A 20,054-nucleotide genomic window follows, 5' to 3' on the forward strand; every position below is an offset into this window, starting at 1 on the left:
TATTCAATGTGATAGATGAAACAGTGTACAGAAGTACTACAAATAACTCATGAACGTCATTTCTGAAGGTTTCGACGAAATACGAGTATGTGAGGCGCAGAGTTCTCCACACTGGAGCACGTCAGTCTCAACACAGATAAAGAGCAATGTAAGCATACTTATATAAATATACATCCATACTGTTCAGTCAATACACTTGTGGCCGTAGACTATGAATAATAGAAATACTATTAACTGAAAACTCCTAGAAATAACACATTTTCTTCTAAATCGGCAAAAAAAAAAATATGCAAATATGATAAATATTTTCATGCTGCAAAGCGTCATGTTCACAAACTTTCAAAAGGATTCGGTGAAAGCGACCACGCAGCATGAATTATTCAGGCATCGACTCACCCAATCGGTCTGTACGAATGTCATGCACGTAATAAAAGCTTTGATTCAAAGCTCTGTGAATAGCAAATCCTCCCAATACTACAAACTCCCACGATGATCACAAAATTTATTGAAATATTGATCTGAGAAAATTAAAGATCTTAGGTTCACTTTGAAGACTGACAGACATCCCGCGTGTCGGTGGGAGCAATACATGGAGAATCTTTGTATTTACTAAGACGGAATGGCTAGTGAAATCAAACAAAACAAGCCAGCGAATGACGTATAATAAATACAGTAAATTTGGTAAGGCGCCACCACGCGAATACTGTACTGCCTCGCATGCACCTCACAATGATTCAGTTGTTTCCAGCAATACTGTGAGATGCGGAAGCGCTATTGGCACAAGCCTTTCATGGTCTCGGCTAGCAACATCAGTGTTTTTGTGCTCCAATGTAGGAAATATATGAAGCGTCGTATACAAAAATAAATGAGGTAAAAGGCACGGTAATGGTAAAATGATAATTATTCAGTACGCTTCCACGTTACACAAAGCATTGTAACTCATCGCTGTATAGAGATATTCCTCAGACAGGGTGAGTAAGCCACCTCTCTCTTTCTAGGAGTATTGCATTCACTTCTTCCGTCCTGAAGAGCGAAAGTCGAGGCCCGATAAGAAAGACGAGAGGCAGTTGTGATTCAGTGTAGGCACAACGGAAGAAAACACACCACGTGACGGTTCCCACCGGCGCGCTCTGATGCACTCACAAAGTGGGAAGGGAATCTGATTACGGCTCGCCAAGTCTCTTTGAAAGCGATGCAGCTAAACACTAGACTGATCACAAACCGTGCTACAACTCCTTCTGTGTCCTCACTGTTGTCTCAAATAACGCAAAGCACCAGTTAGAATAGTAACTCCATGTTGTCCCATTTTCAGACGTTCACATGTTTCAGAAAGACGCCTTGATATCAAATGTACTTCAAATAAATAAAAAAAATACCTGTTCGATCTTGGCAAAGTGTTATTTCGTAAAGAAGTGATTACAAACAGGCATCTTTTAAATCAGGTCGACAATTATAACAAACTAACGCTTTTCTCGTATATGCATGTCAGTAAATGAACATAAAATAGTTTCTTATAATTAACTGAGTAAATTGACAAACTATCATGAATAACCATGTCACGTCATACGTTTGTGTTATACTGAACTCTTATCTTATCACTGACTAAACTGACGTGTTTCTTTTCTTTCTCCTTAATTTTTATTACGTTTTGCTGCACTACTCTGTAAAACTTTCCGTCATATTTCTTCTAACCTTTTTTTTCTATTTTATATAATCCTTCCCCCAAGTTATTCTTCACAAATATCACTTTTCCTTTTACTCACTCTCTCTCTCTCTCTCTCTCTCTCTCTCTCTCTCTCTCTCTCTCTCTCTCTCTCTCTCTCTCCATAATCTCTATTATTTTCCTCCTTTTAGCTTTTCTTCACAAGCTTTTCTTGTTAGTGCCTTTACACTTTCTCTCTCTTTATTATTTTTCTTTCAGTTCAATTATATTCCCTTTTCTTCTTACTTTTATTTTCCGCTCTGCTAATTATTCTACCCTCATTCTCCTTATTTCAATCGTCGCTCGCTCTCTGGACTCTCCTCCTTTCTTTTGATCTTCCTACCCACAACATTAGACTTTCAACACGGAATTACCTGAAACACTACCAAGTAAAAAACAATATTGCCGACTTTGAAGTGTCCGGATCACCACTGGCATAAAGGGTCTTCCTTCCCACACACACTCCTCTTCCGGCTCCTGTTCCTCCTCTTCCTCTTCCTCTTCCTCTTCCTCTTCCTCTTCCTCTTCCTCCTCCTCTCCTCCTCCTCCTCCTCCTCTTCCCGTTTCCGTATAGCGCAATTCCCTCCTCGATATCGCCCTTCTGTTCTGATCGTTCATTTTTATCCATTTCATACATTGAATAATTCCTGATCCCTTGAAAATCCGCGAAGAGTTGGCTGGAGATGCAGAGATACAGAGACCCCGATACCCCGCCGGACGTTCAGTTGCCTTACCTTGCAACATCATGTCCTGTCTCCATCCTTACCGCTGATACTCTTGATAACTGCAATGATGATGATGATGATGATTAGGATTATGATGTTGATGTGATATTGATACTGCTTTGACTACTACTACTACTACTACTACTACTACTACTACTACTACTACTACTACTACTACTACTACGACGATCGTTTTCTTTTTTTAATCTCACTTTGTCAAGTTTGTCTATTTCTGATTAATGATCGTTATTTGTATATTTTTTAGAGCATTTAAAGAGCAGTAAAGCAAAACCACTCTTGAATTCACCATCACATTAATGTCTTGAAGTAAACTTGCTACGAAAAGACTGCAGCTTACGTACTCGCAAACAGACACGAAGGAGAACAAACAAAAGTGTACGGTACTAATGAGGTTCATTGTATGAACTACACCAATGGAAACTCAACACCTAGTTAGTAAAGGGTGCGTGGCTGGTTCCAAGGATTGCGAGAATGGCAATGAAAAATCAGAGCAATATGTATTCTTATACACGTACATGTAGATAAAGTAGCTTCATTTTTTTACTACAGTAATTGCAAGAATCAGCAAGTCATGGAAAGAGAGAGAAAATAGCAGCAGCAGAAACAAGGTTTGCTGCGCAAATCAAGTGTAACTATTTTCTAATGTAAGTATCCTGTTTTTTGAGGCACGCAAAAAAAAGAGAAGAATTAAAAGATGTGCTTTCCTTATTGCACATATAAAATTTGCATTTCTGCATTTTTTCACAGCTATTCAGGGATTGTGAGAAAGGACTGCTGATTTGAAAATTTATTAATAACTTCTCAAAAAAGTTTTTATTCATTATTCACTTAATCTTAGTTCAATTCAGTCTTTTACTTTTGACATTTATTGTTATATTCATTTGAATCTGTATTTTCAATCACTTTCTTATTCATTTTGCCTAACCTGCCTTTGGGTAGTAAGTGCAGACAAGATGTAGGATAGTCAAGGCAAACCATTAAAGTACAAGAAGTGTGTGTTGTGTCACGCGGGAAGTGACGAAACTATATATTATCAAGTCAGTGCTGGTCTTTCATCAGACTGCCAAGGCCACGGCGCGGAGATACGGTACCTGGTTAGCAAACCTGTTGACAAAGTAGCAACAGACAGGAAGGTGATGACTTGCAACGTGGGTGTAGCGAGAAGGAGAGAAAGAGAGAGAGAGAGAGAGAGAGAGAGAGAGAGAGAGAGAGAGAGAGAGAGAGAGAGAGAGAGAGAGAGAGAGAGAGAGAGAGAGAGAGAGAGAGAGAGAGAGAGAGAGAGAGAGAGAGAGAGAGAGAGAGAGAGAGAGAGAGAGAGAGAGAGAGAGAGAGAGAGAGAGAGAGAGAGAGAGAGAGAGAGAGACAAAAAGACGAACCAGACACAGATAGACACTACATACATACAAATTAGTGAAAGAAAAAAAAAAAAAAGGAAAAGAAAGAAAAATCAAATAGTGGTGATAAAGGACTCAAGGGAGGGATGGTTGGGGAGGGCCAGGCAACATACTGAAGCAATGAAGGTCCTGTAGTCGTAGGAATGCCGCCACAAAAGGAGCAACATTCGACCAGACATCAAATATTCAGGACTCTCTCTCTCTCTCTCTCTCTCTCTCTCTCTCTCTCTCATTTTCGATAGGCAAGATGCGCAACACACACACACACACACACACACACACACACACACACACACACACACACACACACACACACACACACACACACACACACACACACACACACAATGACACCACAGGAGCTGTGTAGGCTTAAGATGTATGAGTGTATGTTAGTATATAAGGATATATGTAGGAGTTCCAGCTCTGTACCTGTACTAGCTGTCATTCAAATAAACCGAAATATTATTACTATTATTACTTTCATTATTATTATCATTATTATTATTATTATTATTATTATTATTATTATTATCACGCACGCACACACACACACACACACACACACACACACACACACACACACACACACAGAAAGAAGTGAGCAAAAGGGAACTCAAAGAGAACACAGACGAAACAAGAAGCAGGAGGAGTTAGGTGAGAGGTGAAGGAAAATAAAGTAAGGAGCCAAAGATAGAAAGAAAAAGGAGAGGGTAACTTGACAAGGACGAGGTAATGGCTGAGGTGAGGAGAGGCAGGCAGGCAGACAGACAGACAGACAGACAGACAGACAGACAGACAAACAGCTAAGTAGTGGGATTAAGGTGAGGGAAAGACAGGTAACAAATATTGGAGATTATCACAGCAAGATGGGATGATGCTGAAACTGAAAGTATAACAAGATATATACCAGAAGAGGTGAAGTGTTGCTTTCTTGTTACATTTCACCTGACGGAGGGTGCGAGGCGGCGGCGAAGGCTTAATAGCTTTCCCAGGCAGCGTCAAATGCAATGAATACACGAATAACTATGAATACTTGTATGTTCTTTGATAATTTAATCTATAAACTGTCAGGTGCAAACTCTCATGGTCATTATGTTCACTGAGCTGTATGCATATTTGATGAGAGAGAGAGAGAGAGAGAGAGAGAGAGAGAGAGAGAGAGAGAGAGAGAGAGAGAGAGAGAGAGAGAGAGAGAGAGAGAGAGAGAGAGAGAGAGAGAGAGAGAGAGAGAGAGAATTATATATAGACCAACAAGGCCCTAGATAAATAAATAAGTAGATATATGCACTCGTAAATAATATGCACACACACACACACACACACACACACACACACACACACACACACACACACACACACACACACGTACATAATACGAACATACACAGCAAGACTAGCACTAGTGAATTAATTTTTCACGTGTGTATGACTATTTGCAGTGTGTGGAGACGTGTTTGGATAATATGAAGGAAAATGTCACCCAGGGAGTGTGTTTGCCTTCATTCCAGGGAAGGTGAGGCATGAGGATTGGTAGAGAGAGAGAGAGAGAGAGAGAGAGAGAGAGAGAGAGAGAGAGAGAGAGCACCTTACCAACGTCTACCACAGGCCGAGAGAAACACAAACCACTTACTTAAGACACAAAGCGAGCTACGTCACCCAATGATCATCGAGAACCAATACACAAGATACCTAAAAAAAGCGCCTCTTGGCCCCTCACATCCCTGAACACTTCCCGCCCTGAGTGGACGGCAGCGGGGCGCCAGAGGGCCGGGGATTCGAGGCGCTAAGAGACGTGCAGCCACTCAAGACTCCTACACCCACACCCGGTCACGCTTCGGAGGAAGAGGTGGTGAGGGGTGGTCGAGAGGCGGAGGCGGCAAGCAACACCAACACACACTCTCTCTCTCTCTCTCTCTCTCTCTCTCTCTCTCTCTCTCTCTCTCTCTCTCTCTCTCTCTCTCTCTCTCTCTCTCTCTCTCTCTCTCTCTCTCTCTCTCTCTCTCTCTCTCTCTCTCTCTCTCTCTCTCTCTCTCTCTCTCTCTCTCTCTCTCTCTCTCTCTCTCTCTCTCTCTCTCTCTCTCTCTCTCTCTCTCTCTCTCTCTCTCTCTCTCTCTCTCTCTCTCTCTCTCTCTCTCTCTCTCTCTCTCTCTCTCTCTCTCTCTCTCTCTCTCTCTCTCTCTCTCTCTCTCTCTCTCTCTCTCTCTCTCTCTCTCTCTCTCTCTCTCTCTATATATATATATATATATATATATATATATATATATATATATATCTCTCTCTCTCTCTCTCTCTCTCTCTCTCTCTCTCTCTCTCTCTCTCTCTCTCTCTCACTCTCTCTCTCTCTCTCTCTCTCTCTCTCTCTCTCTCTCTCTCTCTCTCTCTCTCTCTCGCTCTCCCACACACGTTCGCTAGCCCCTCTTCCTCCTCTCCGGTATCGTTGGTCGCGTAGGAAGGAAGCTAAATATTTGATCAGTATTACGAGCTCAAGAGATATATCGCGGCTAACTTTGTTGTGCCGGGAAAGTAGTGGTGCTGCCAGAAAGCTTGTGAATGGCGTAGTTCGGCGCCACTAAAATGACTTATTGGATATTGTTACTCAATATATGACTATTGTGCCAGAAGCAGCAGCAGCAGCAGGAGGAGGAACACTGAAGATGAGGATGGGGATGACCATAAAGGTTGTACTAATGATGTGTTGCCATTACGATAGATGTAATTAGTTAATTATTATTATTATTAGTAGTAGTAGTAGTAGTTTATATATATATATATATATATATATATATATATATATATATATATATATATATATATATATATATATATATACTATTAGTAGTAGTAGTAACAGCAGCAGTAATAGTAGTAATAGTAGTAATAATGACAACGGTAGTGGTACTAGTACTGGTGACGTTAATACCATTACTATTACTGCTACTACCTTACTACTACCACTACTACCACTACGATCACTATTACTACTACTACCACTACTATTACTGCTACTACTATTACTACTACTATTACTACTACTACTACTACTATTACTACTACTACTACTATTACTATTACTACTACTACTACTACTACTACTACTACTACTACTACTACTACTATTACTACTACTACTACTACTACTATCACCACCATCGCCGCCACAATACAACACAAAGCACAATTACTGCTGTTTGCACTTCCACGAACATTAATATTAACAATATCAAAATAACACCACTGTGCGGCGATAAGTTGCACACCACGACGTAACATTTTTTACCGCCTTGCGCTCGCTCCATTAGTGATGCATTTGGACATCACGCTGTATAAATAATGGTGGCACTGATGGAGTCAATACTTGCCGCGGTGAGAGCAACATTATAGCTTCATCACTGGTGCCGATGAGAGGTGTATAGTTCACACCTTCTGACCGGCCACTGCGAGCTGGCATGTTGTAGGTGTTGGTGTGTAGGTGTTGGCGGCGACCTCACTGTGTTCGATATTACAATGTGTGTTTGCAATATTCATATTTTGATCTGAGAAGCGAAGCGTGAAAAAAACAATCGATTATTTCCACTAAATTATGTTTACAAGCAAGACACTACATTGCATTTCAAAGCCAACTTGTGTGATAGAAATTCCATTGCTATTTTTTTCTCTCAGGGTGAGAACTAAGTATATATTCAAGGACCTGACGTGGAAAAGCGAAGGTTTGCTATTATGTACTTTATACATTGCTTATACTACTACATGCAATACCATCAATAACTGGCATGTATAATTCAAACTGACGTACAAAGTTTATTTATTGTGTCTGGAATGTAGGGCAGTCTACAAGATGCCAGTAAACCTATACACTTGTCAGTTCCTATATTAATGATGCACACCTACGCACACTTTACCAAAATTTAACTAAAACTCTTTTAAAGGAAATGTTACAGAATTTCTCAATCATCAGTATAGTTATTTAACTTATTAGTCGAAATAATTTACACACGTTATTTTTCTCAGATTCATAAGTAGATCGACATTTTTTTAGAATCATAGTTAGATGTACACAATTTCAGATTCATAGCTAGATATATAACTGCCAGAAAACATTTAAGTAAACAAGAAGATACTGATTCGGCACCATCAACTCTATTACTGCATTTATTCCAGTCCAATTCAGAAAAAAGACTAAACACAAGGATCTCTTTTTTCACTACTGAGACGTTAGCCTTGTGAGTAAACACGTGGCAGTGTCCAGTCCCAGACTTACTATTACGTTCAGGACGCAATGCACAAGAAAGATTAACAAAAAAAAAAAAAAAAAAAGGATAAAAAACTACCTAATCCTATCGGCGCCTATTCGTATCCCATCTAAGGATTCTCAGTATAATTATGTCTTTGTTCTATTCAAACGTCACTACATGAACTGACACACTGGCTAAGGATTACTAGCGTGAGAGGATGCTGAACCCTGGTGAGGACCCCGTAAGTTAATGACACTTTCTCTCTCCTCTCTCTCTCTCTCTCTCTCTCTCTCTCTCTCTCTCTCTCTCTCTCTCTCTCTCTCTCTCTCCGTGACAAGCCAGAGTGGATCTGTCTTAAAAGAAAAAGAAAAAAAAAATATCGACGAATCTGAAAACTTTTGCCCCACTTTTCTGCTCCATGAAAGCATACTTCATCCGAGGATTACACGCACGTATAAAACTATATTCTTTCTTTTGTGATTAGTCCACACCCACTCTGTGTCACATCTCTGGCACAATAATTTAACGACGAACACAACACTGCAGCTGACTGGTGCCCTCACTCACTGGTAGGTATTCGAACCCCGGTCTTGTTGTGATACGTGTAGCAAGCTAGTGTCATATTTCTACCAAAGCTTTTCAAAGTATCAAATTGTCAAAATGAAAATAAACTGCTATCTTGAAACTAAATACTGGCTTCAAAATATTGTAAAGTAAATATGAAGTATGCTATAGTACAGATTCGTAGAAAAAATCATACAGTGAATACATCAGTCTGACGAAGTGTTACTATGTCCCTCAAGTAGCAAAATGACATTGGAAGAGATGATAAAACGAAGTATATTGACCTACATTGCCCAGTCTTCTGGCCCCCACGGCATATAACTCCTTTTCCTCTCCTTCCCTCAGCAAGACAAACCAGAGTCCCTGCCTGGAGAGTTACTCGTAAACTACATTCATAACCTCCATCCTTTCCTCCTTCCATCCTTCATCGTACTTTAAAGTGTGCCTTCCCTCACTCCCCTCCCGTGCTGAGAAGTGGCCTATTCTATTTCTCCTTCCCTATTGCTGGCCTTTCATTCCTCTGGTTTATCACTAACAGTTAAGTCAGTGCCAATAGATCTGCTGCTTGTTCTCCCGTGCTGCATTCCATTGTGTGTTCCTGAAGCCAATCAAATGAGTGTTATCGATGTGTTAAAATGGAAAAATAACAGAATGAGTGGAACAGGGAGAGATTTGTGACGATAGCAACACTATATAAAGAGGAGGAGAAACACTGCAACCATCTTCACCACCACTACCACCACGATGTATTCCTCAGCCATAGCAGACAAATCTAATATTATGTGATTGTTTGGGGGAAAAAAAAATATGAGTATCGAACAAAAACATAATATAGACTTAAAAAGGAGGAACACAGTATACAACCATCACCACCATCATCACCCACCACCACCACCACCACCACCACCACTTCCTAGCTCAGAGAACAAAAGCGCCACATGTTCATTACTTCCACGCTGCTCCCAATCCACCTCAAAGGGCACAGGATTAACGAGAGAAAGAGATAAATTAACGTAATACCTGTGTTTCTCACGATATTACTGACTCATTTAACACAATGACTTACATAAGAAGAGATTGGAATACTGCCTCTCTCTCTCTCTCTCTCTCTCTCTCTCTCTCTCTCTCTCTCTCTCTCTCTCTCTCTCTCTCTCTCATCCCTAAATCCGTGAAACACAATTGAAATCCTATAATCATTATCAAAAATCCCTCTTGACCTCACACTCAATTCTCTCTCTCTCTCTCTCTCTCTCTCTCTCTCTCTCTCTCTCTCTCTCTCTCTCTCTCTCTCTCTCTCTCTCTCTCTCTCTCTCTCTCTCTCTCTCTCTCTCTCTCTCTCTCTCTCTCTCTCTCTCTCTCTCTCTCTCTCTCTCTCTCTCTCTCTCTCTCTCTCTCTCTCAATAGTTTATAGCACTCCTTCCCTCCCGTAGGTCGTTCATATAATGGCTTTCGTTGGATTTTAGAGAAGGATTTGGAGCCATGAATCAGGGCAGTATTTAAGTGTGGAAAAGATTTTCTTTTATGGCTTAAATAGGGACATTTGTCAGGGAGCGAGAGGAGGGGGGCGAGAGCATTACCATCTCTTTACTGTTGTTATGGTGGCGAGGAGAGAAAGGAAGGAGGTGGGTGGCGAATGAGAACGACAGGATTGGCGAGTATGGGAAGGAAGGAACGAAGATTGAGGTGAAGGAGGTGGAAGCAGGAGTGACTTATTGTAGGTGAGAGGAAATAGAGACAGAGATAAGGGAGGAAGGTGGGAATGTGGGAGGTGGTGAAGAGGAGGTAGACAAATGGAGAAAGGAGAAAAAAAAGAGTAGAATGAAAATCCCGGAAACGAGAAATGGACATGAGTGCGAGAACATGAAAGGGAATGAAAAAAAAAAAGAGAAACAAAACTGAATAGTAAGAGAAAGAACAGAAATTAAGTAAAGGAAAAAAAACGATGGAAAAGTACAAAAAACAAAGATATATAATAACAAAAGTGGAGAGGAAAGAAAATGGGATGTAAAAAGTCAATGAAAATGGAAAAAATAAGGAAAAAGAAGAGAGAGAGAGAGAGAGAGAGAGAGAGAGAGAGAGAGAGAGAGAGAGAGAGAGAGAGAGAGAGAGAGATGAACACTAAAGGAACACTGGAAATAAAAAAAAAATTAGCAGGCGAAAAGATGATGGAGAACAAGATAGATAAGATGCTGGATAGAGTGAGTAATGGGAAGGGGGAGAAGCGGCCGTGCAAATAACCACTGAATCACGGATACCAGCTACACCTAATTAGATCCACGTTTTCTACTACCTCACAAAATCAGCAGCACAACAATTGAGCCGCCGGACAAGCACGGTACTCTAGATCAAAGTGCGAAGGAGTTCAACAACCCTCCGAGCGAAAAGCTGAAAATGGGCGAGGGATAGAGTTGTCAATATATCATGAGTGTTGCGGGAAAAACGTTTTAATTGCAACCCATCTTGACCGAAAGCTTTGTGAGAGGCCATCAATTATTACCGCCACGACAACAGAACGACGCACGCACAAACACGCAAACAACACACAGGAAAAAAGAATGACGCCCAGGTATACACTCAGATAAACAAACAAGATTACACAAGCAAGTAATCAAAGCAAAGCAGGCATGAAACACACACACACACACACACACACACACACACACACACACACACACCTTGCTATTTTTCTCACTTTCCCTACAAATTACCAATACTCTACCAATCAACGCATGAACAATAACTACTCCTACTGTACAGCCTCACGTACTCCCCACGTGACTAGACCTTGCTTTCCTCCTCCCCACTTACTATTCCCCACTCCCCATTGATATAGCCTGAGCCACACCTTGCCATTAGTGTCTGACAGCCATAATACTACACAATCTACAGAAGCGCGATTAAGTCTATTTGCATGCATGGGCGAGTCATAAACGCCTATGTAGAAGCGTTGCAAAGGGAGAGAAAAGGAAGGAAAGGAGGAGAGTATCAAATAAGAAGGAAGGGTAAATAGGGAAACTGGCAGGAGGAAACGAGGGACACAGTGTAAATGCCTGATTATTGCATGTGAAGTGAAGGGGAAAGTCGTAGCTAATGCCAGAGAGCAACAAAGTACTGCACCTCTCTCTCTCTCTCTCTCTCTCTCTCTCTCTCTCTCTCTCTCTCTCTCTCTCTCTCTCTCTCTCTCTCTCTCTCTCTCTCTCTCTCTTTTCTCGAAAATAAATGTATTCATATTCAAAATGGGTTGGCGATAGAGTTTGAACGAGAAAATACTATCCATGACTTGAAAAGCAAATTGATTGAAGTGAAGACATCGACAACCACATCTACTACTACTACTATTACTACTACTACTACTACCGTTACTGCTACTACTACTACTACTACTACTACTACTACTACTACTACTACTACTGCTGCTGCTACTACTGCTACTGCTACCACTACCACCACTACTACCACTGCACCACCACCACTGCTGCTGCTACCACCACCACCACCACCACCACTGCCACCACCACAACTACCACCACCACCACCACCACCACTGCTGCTGCTGCACCTGCCACTGCCACTGCTGCTGCTGCCACCTGCTGCCACCACCACCACCACCACTGCCACCTGCTGCTGCCACCACCACCACCACTGCACCACTGCACCACCACCACCTGTTGCTGCCACCACCACCACCACCACTGCTGCTGCTGCCACCACCACCACCACTGCTGCACCACCACCACCACCACTGCTGCCACCACCACCACCACCACCACTGCCACCACCACTGCTACTACACCACTGCTGCTGCCTGCCACTACTGCTGCTGCACCACTGCTGCTACTGCTACTACTGCTGCTACTACTGCTGCTGCTGCTGCTACTGCTACTGCTGCTACTGCTGCTGCTGCTACTACTACTACTACTACTACTACTACTACTACTACTACTACTATTGTTGTTGCTTCTCCTTCTGTTGCTAGTATGCACAAGAAAAGGTTCAGTCCTGACAAATCTCGCGAACGCCAACCTATCACTTCAGTCAGACCGCGACAACACATATCATTTCTTACTGACAATCTAACGAGATACCCATGCTGAGACCACCATGTCTTCCCAGCCGCCACCTCCATGACCCGTCATTCCACGTCCAACTGTTGTCCCAGCGCCTCGGCTATACTATGGGCTCCGCTGCCCTCCCCACCCCTTCCCCACTCCCCACCTCACAGGTGCCGTACTGCCGCCCACTCGATCACTGTGCCAGCGCGCGGTAAATGGCCAGCCAGTGGTGGATGAGGGCCCTCTTACCAATCTTTCACCCTCAGCGCTATTTTCTCCACTCTCGGGTCTCCCACACATCTCTCTTTAATAGACTGCCCAGCACCAGCACCAGTGCCGCCGTCGCCGCCGCCGCCATCACCGACAATGCCGCAGCTAGCCTGATAATCCTTTTCCATAAAGTCTAAGCCAGAATATTTTTTTGGTACATATATTTTTTGTTTGTTTACGTTTCTCACTGTGCAAAATTTCTAAAACGTGCAACAAGCAACAATTTTATTTTCCCTACGTGTGCAGCACACCGGCGAGTGTCAGACACCTGCACACGGCGCAACGTCCGCGATGCCCATAAATCGTGCCGCCAGGCGAAATTTTTTTGACGACAGCAACTTAAAATGGATTATTTAGTCGAGCTGCTGAAGTCCACGAGTTGCGGTACGACAGGAAAACACCTAAAAAGTTAAATGAGTTAACATACACTTTTCGTTGTCAATAATGGTTTCCAAGCCCACGGGATCGAATCCTGGCCACGGTCCGAGTATACGTAGGGCTTCCTTACTGGGGTATCGGTTCCCTAACGGGTGGACTTTCAGATAGAAGGTCTCCTTTAGCTCGTAAATTCCCGTGAAAAGCCCATATGGTATAAAAAGAAAAACACCTGCAACACTCTTCTTTTCTCCTCTCCTTGTCAATATAATGAAATCAATATTCTTACTCTTAGTAATGGAGAAAGAGGCCATAGCCTGTCAAACAACACAACGTGAAATGCATGATGAGAAGTAGAGAAACGAAGGAACAAAGGCTCGTAGCATCAGAAAGTTTAACAGTACTACCTTACTTCATTAATAATGACTCCTCTGCATTATCCATAAGGTGAAACGATCAATTTACAATGACGCATAATAAATGTGTTACTCACTCAAATAGTGTTCTTTGTACATGACCCCACAATGAAGCGATGGAGAAACCTTTTTGGCGCCAACGTGCTTGAGTTATGCGTCTAAGAAAATGTTACGTTCCATCAATACTGCACATAGTAACTCATGACACACTGGTGGACACAAAACCCGCGAGTATCTGGAGGATGGAAGAAAACAAATGATGAAGCCCAGGGAATGCAAGACAGAGAATGATGGCAGAATACAAAAGAAAGGAAAAAGAAAACAAAACATCAAATTTCACGCCATAGTTAGTTTCCAAGATCGTCATCAGCTAATTAAGTGTCCTACTGCATAGCCAAATAACACCCGAATTACAAGTCACGAATTCTTCAGGAGAAATATTACTGTGAGAGAGAGAGAGAGAGAGAGAGAGAGAGAGAGAGAGAGAGAGAGAGAGAGAGAGAGAGAGAGAGAGAGAGAGAGAGAGAGGGAAATTATCCCCAGACCAACGAGGGCGGCTCATACAGCTGGTCGAGGGAAGCGCGGCAGAATTCCATTACTCACGTCAGGGAAAAGGATTAACCTCTAAAGTCAGGTAGGTGGGCGAGCTACCGTCACCTGTCAAAAACGCAGCAACTTTTCTTCGACGGTTATGGAGACGCGTGAGATGTGGTTTCCATTCCTCCCAACCCTTTACTATTTTTGTCAGTGGGGAATGGCAACAGACTAAGAGGCGGATTACAAAGTGGCGCAGACCTCACGAACCTTGAACTATTGATTTAAATATTTCCTGTAATTTAATGTCATTTTTCGAAAAGATGGCAAGACTAAACCTCCATGAGCTACAAAGTAGATAGCAAAGTACGGCAGAAGCGGGCTGTGTTATAAATAGATACTTACTCATTAAAAAGGTTACATGTACCCTGAACAACTTTGTATCCCCAATCCGTGAGTCACTGCCACCCACATTAACATTTCCCAACCAGAGAATACACATATACTGATCAACAATAACACAAATAGCCGCTGACATTACAAGTTCACTGAAAAAAAGCATCTACTTTCTTCTCTATAAGACAAGGCTTAATCAGTTTGTTTGTTTTTTTCGGAATTCTGCAAACTTTTCAATGTCTTCTCTTCATCACCTGTCTGGTCTCCATCCACTGCTACTTTTCAAACTTTCATAATTTATTCCCGCCACTGATCAATGTTCCATCTTCTCTATAGATCCACTCTGTTTCGAAGTTTCAGATCTACAAAGCCTTAATGACATACTCGTACCTAAAAACCTTCCTCTTCCTATCGCCAGTCGTGTCTTCCTTTTCCACCACGACACAGGAGTCTGTCAGCCCTATCACTGATACTTTTACTCGCATCACCGAAGATATATAAGGTTTATGGCACTTTATAACAATTACACCAGCAAATATTCATTCGCTTAACCTCCAAACGGTGAGCATCTTGATCAGTACACACGGATTACAAAAGATATCAAACACCCAGTCCATAAGCCCCACGATCCCCGTATGATGACATTACTATCCTCACAAATAAGCACTATATACACCAGATACCAACAGCTTATCAACTCTACCAAAGAACTGCATTCATTAACCTCTAAAATATTTGAGTGGCAAGGGTTGTGCGAAACAAACAGGATATGTAAGACTGTTCAAGCCCACCATAGACTTTCGAGTGAAGGAATGAATATCCTTTAGTCTTAGTGAGTCTTTCCTTGAACCTCCTTTCCACTCGCATGCGAAAGCTCTGCGCAGGAGAACATGTCTACGAACTGGACGTCAAAGCACGTGCGTCCTAAGAAATTAGTGACTATCGGGAGTTAGTCACACTCATTACCAGTCTTAAATAAATAAATAAATAAACAAAAATAAAGTTGAGACTTTTTGATATAAGATCAATGTTTTCTACCGAAGCATGACAAGTGGCCGCGGCAAAACTCAAACACTCAGCCTTGAGTCAACTTGCGGCGGAACGTGAGGCCACAGTCTTCCATCCGATTAACGCAGCTTGAATGGAAACAGGGACACTTTTTTCCTCCTTCCCGAAACATTTAGGCCGCTGAGTGAAGAGTGAACACATAAAGATCGGTGAATAAACTATATTTAGAAATCAGTAAGACCACAACAAAAGAAAAATGCATCTTAAAAAAATACGAAAGACACTCATACGAAAATGAACGAACAGGCACGGAGAAGAAATCAGACAAACAAGAACACACACACACACACACTCTCTCTCTGTCTGTCTCTCTCTCTCTCTCTCTCTCTCTCTCTCTCTCTCTCTCTCTCTCTCTCTCTCTCTCTCTCTCTCTCTCTCTCTCTCTCTCTCTCTCTCTCTCTCACACACACACACACACACACACACACACACACACACACACACACACACGCACGCACGCACGCACACACACACACACACACACACACACACACACACACACACACACACACACACACACACATTATTATGAGCAATGATGGAATTCTAAAAAGTTAAGACAATTCAGACAGCACTTAAACTTTCCTCTCGTGCAGTTCCAGTTTGGTGTTTGTGTGTGTGTGTGTGTGTGTGTGTGTGTGTGTGTGTGTGTGTGTGTGTGTGTGTGTGTGTGTGTGTGTGTGTGTGTGTGTGTGTGAGAGAGAGAGAGAGAGAGAGAGAGAGAGAGAGAGAGAGAGAGAGAGAGAGAGAGAGAGAGAGAGAGAGAGAGAGAGAGAGAGAGAGAGAGAGAGAGAGAGAGAGAGAGAGAGAGAGAGAGAGAGAGAGAGAGAGAGAGAGAGAGAGAGAGAGAGAGAGAGAGAGAGAGAGCCACTAGCCTAAACATCACATCCTCAGAACAATAACACACCCTCAGCTTATCTTTCATCCTCCACACCCCACAAAACCCCACTAAACTATCTGTCTGCCCCCCATACCGTATCACGCCAACGCACTGCCCTCAGTCTTCCTGCTTGCGCAGCCTAACCCTGCAACTCAACTGCCCCGCTGTGTATTTATTGACAGGCTTCACTAACCTGTCAGCCTATAGCCATCAGTCCTGCCGATGTCCTGTTCACTCACACATGTAGTAATGGCATTTCTCGACATTGCACCGTCAAGCTTTTGTTGCTGCTCCTGGCGTTAATACTGTTGTTGTTGTTGTTGTTGTTGGTGGCGGTGGTGGTGGTGGTGGTGGTGGTGGTGGTGGTGGTGGTGGTGGCATTATGTACTATTATTACTTAATCATTCATATCCTTTTTCTTCAAACTTCAATATCCTGTTTCAAATTTTCGACTTTTAAGTGACAATTCTTAATCGAGCTGCTTCTTTACACACAAAGTAGTTTGCAAAAGCTTATATTTAGCACCCAAGTATCAACCAGAGCGGTGCTCATTATAAAACGCTTTGCATGCGAAGTGTGTTCATATAGGAAGTATTTGTCCATTACGACACTGCATTAAAAGTAAGAAAGGCAAAAAGTTTTCAGCAATAGTTTCAAATTGTCAAGTTGAGATATAGATAATCTTTGGTATGAATTTTGAGCAGCGTTCAGCAATGACAAGCCAGATAGACAATGACAATGTGGTATAAAGGAGATGAATAAATGCCATTCTTTCCACTAATGCCATGACAGGGACGAATAATGTGCAAGACGAACATCAGAACGCTTGCTGTCCTCTCGCCTTACTTCACCAATCCTCTTGCCATCAGACGCGCCAATCCTCTTCACTTCAAACGTCTCTTCTATGAAAATCCTTTTAAATTACAGGGTTGCATATTCCTTATTTTTCCATCCTAATGTCAAGGTTCAAACAAGGCCACACTGCACTTCCCCTCACCTCGCAATGATACCCAATAACAGAGACTTGCCCCCAGCCTTCACCCCAACACCAACAAACACTGGAAGGGAAATAATCTGTCGCCGTCATGAATAACAGACTTACAGAATTCCATATGCAAGTGTGGTTCCGGTTGGCAGGTGGAATTGCACTTTCATATTTCCGGGTTACATACGAGACGAGTTCAGTCCATGCCAGAAAGGTGGACAGTGCTCGGCTGCATGTCGATCTGGTTGTGGGTATGGAGTGTTCAGAGCACGTCCCTGGTGTGGGTGTGGCTGGTGTGTTCAGGTAATCCTGCACGAGGGCCAGTGTCCCTCCTCCCGGCTGGGCGAGAGTGCTCTCTGGGGATACGGCAGGTAGAGTGAGCGCCTCCCACGGGTGCTCGTGGGATGAACGTGGTCGTGTCTGTGACGCGGATGGCTCGGTGCCTCATGTTTATGACCCTCGCAACACCTGGTCCCACCGTCTGCTGTTATGACCGCTTCAGTACCTCAGCCTCACTGCCGTATTTCATGTTGGTTACAAGCACTACACTTCCAAGAAAATAACAAAATGCACTCGCTACTAATATCTAAATCTGAAGAAAAACTAACCTACTCCGATGTTACGTTTTAGTTAATTGCAGTTATGTACATTATCACCTAGAGTTAGTATATACATGCTTTCCTAATAATGAGAAGTGCAAACAATAATTATCATTCATTGCTTTTGTGCAAGGAATAAATTTCTCAAAATTACCAAAACATGAAAAAAAAAAAAACGAAATAAAAAGGTCAAGACATATAAAAAAAAACACACACACACACAAACTAAACATACATCATGTCAGAGAAAAGAAAAAAAAAATATGTTGGTGGATAGAAAAAGCTGACTAGTTAAAAAGAAAGCAAATAAAAAACACACAGTAGGACTTGTACCTTTATCGAGACACGTCAAGATGGACTACGTAGTGACGGCAGGCGAGGCATCAGATCTCAGGTTAAGGATGGTGATGTACGAAGGGGAAGAGGAAGTGAATTGTGCCGCCACGGTCAGAAAGGGAGTGAATGGTGATATGTAAATGAAACTGCTGGTGTGTGGAAGGGAAAATGTTCCAGTGCGGGAAGAGAAAGAAAACGAAGAGGGTGGAGCAGCAGCGAAAAGGAAAAAGTAAGAGTAAAGTAAAAATTAAGAAAAAGAAGCAAGGACAGGGAACCGAAGATGAGAGAAGGAAAAAGAAAGCAAAAAGAGAGGGAGGGGAGGGAAGGAGAGGGAAGGAAAGGGAGCGAGGGAAAGGATGACTTGAAAAAGAAACATAAAAGTAATGATGAACTGAACGTCCGCCAACCCACATATTCACTTTCCTTCTCTATTTATTTAACTAAACAATCTCTCTCTCTCTCTCTCTCTCTCTCTCTCTCTCTCTCTCTCTCTCTCTCTCTCTCTCTCTTTTCTTTCTGGATGAGGATAACGTTGATAATAACAGACTCACGTGCGATTAATGGCCTGACCCCCGCATGAGGTGCACAGCCGCCCCCCTTCCTCCCCTCCATCACCCTTGCAGGACTGGACAGTTTGCCTTAATGGTCCTATACTCGCACGCACCAAATGCTTTCAGGTCAATTTTCACTTGCCGAGCTGCTCACAGGAATAAAGACACGCAGGCATACTTATTTACGAGCATATGAACACAAAAAGAACAATGTAGAGCAAGCACATACGAATACACACACACACACACACACACACACACACACACACACACACACACACACACACACACACACGCAACGATAGATAGTTTATTGACCCTAAATTACATAGCGTACAAAACAAGCACAAAATTATAAAAAGTTGCAAAGAAAATCACCAAAATGACATATATCGACACATTCATGATCTGCAGTAAACGTTAAAACTAATGCAATAACAAAAAAGCGGGAAAGCACGCACATGCAGGCACATATGTACACAAGCACACGCCCCCACACACACACAGAGAGAGAGAGAGAGAGAGAGAGAGAGAGAGAGAGAATTCCAGGATACATTACAAATTTAATATTGTTTCTAATTATCTGATGCGACAGATGCGAAACAAGGACTTATTTCGCTCTAATGCATAATATTAATACTCGCACGGCAAAGTCTAAATAATCAAGTAATAATAGCTGAAATAACAAAGGCAGCAGCAGCAGCAGCAAAAACAGCAGTATAGAAAAATAAAAACTAAAACAGTGGTTCAGATGATAGTACAGCATACTTAAGAAAAATGAGATAAAAGAAAAAAAAACACCACAAAATCAACACCGTCTTGGGCTGATTAAGATCTGCACCAAGGTCGTCTTCATAATATATGTCACGCAAATCATTAAGAAAGCCTGCACTCCCGCGTCATCAGCTTGCATTGAAATCTAATCCCTCTCATCATCGCGTAAAAAAAAGT

The 20,054-nt window shown here is 42.3% G+C and overlaps 1 protein-coding gene across 3 annotated transcripts in view; it reads right to left on the bottom strand.

Annotated features, from left to right (window-relative positions):
* The window catches only part of LOC123518877, a 175,780-nt gene that overhangs the window by 106,084 nt on the left and 49,642 nt on the right, over nt 1–20,054 (bottom strand). The window contains exon 1 of one of the 3 annotated variants that reach the window (XM_045279929.1): nt 2,437–2,461. The exons of the other annotated variants lie outside the window; for them this stretch is intronic. Coding sequence (XP_045135864.1) covers nt 2,437–2,449 — 13 coding nt within the window. The 5' untranslated portion in view covers nt 2,450–2,461. Of the gene's footprint in view, nt 1–2,436; nt 2,462–20,054 lie in introns of those variants that run through there. 3 annotated transcript variants of the gene reach the window in all.

This window comes from Portunus trituberculatus, chromosome 44 (genome assembly GCF_017591435.1).
Source record: "Portunus trituberculatus isolate SZX2019 chromosome 44, ASM1759143v1, whole genome shotgun sequence".
Lineage (NCBI taxonomy): Eukaryota > Metazoa > Arthropoda > Malacostraca > Decapoda > Portunidae > Portunus > Portunus trituberculatus.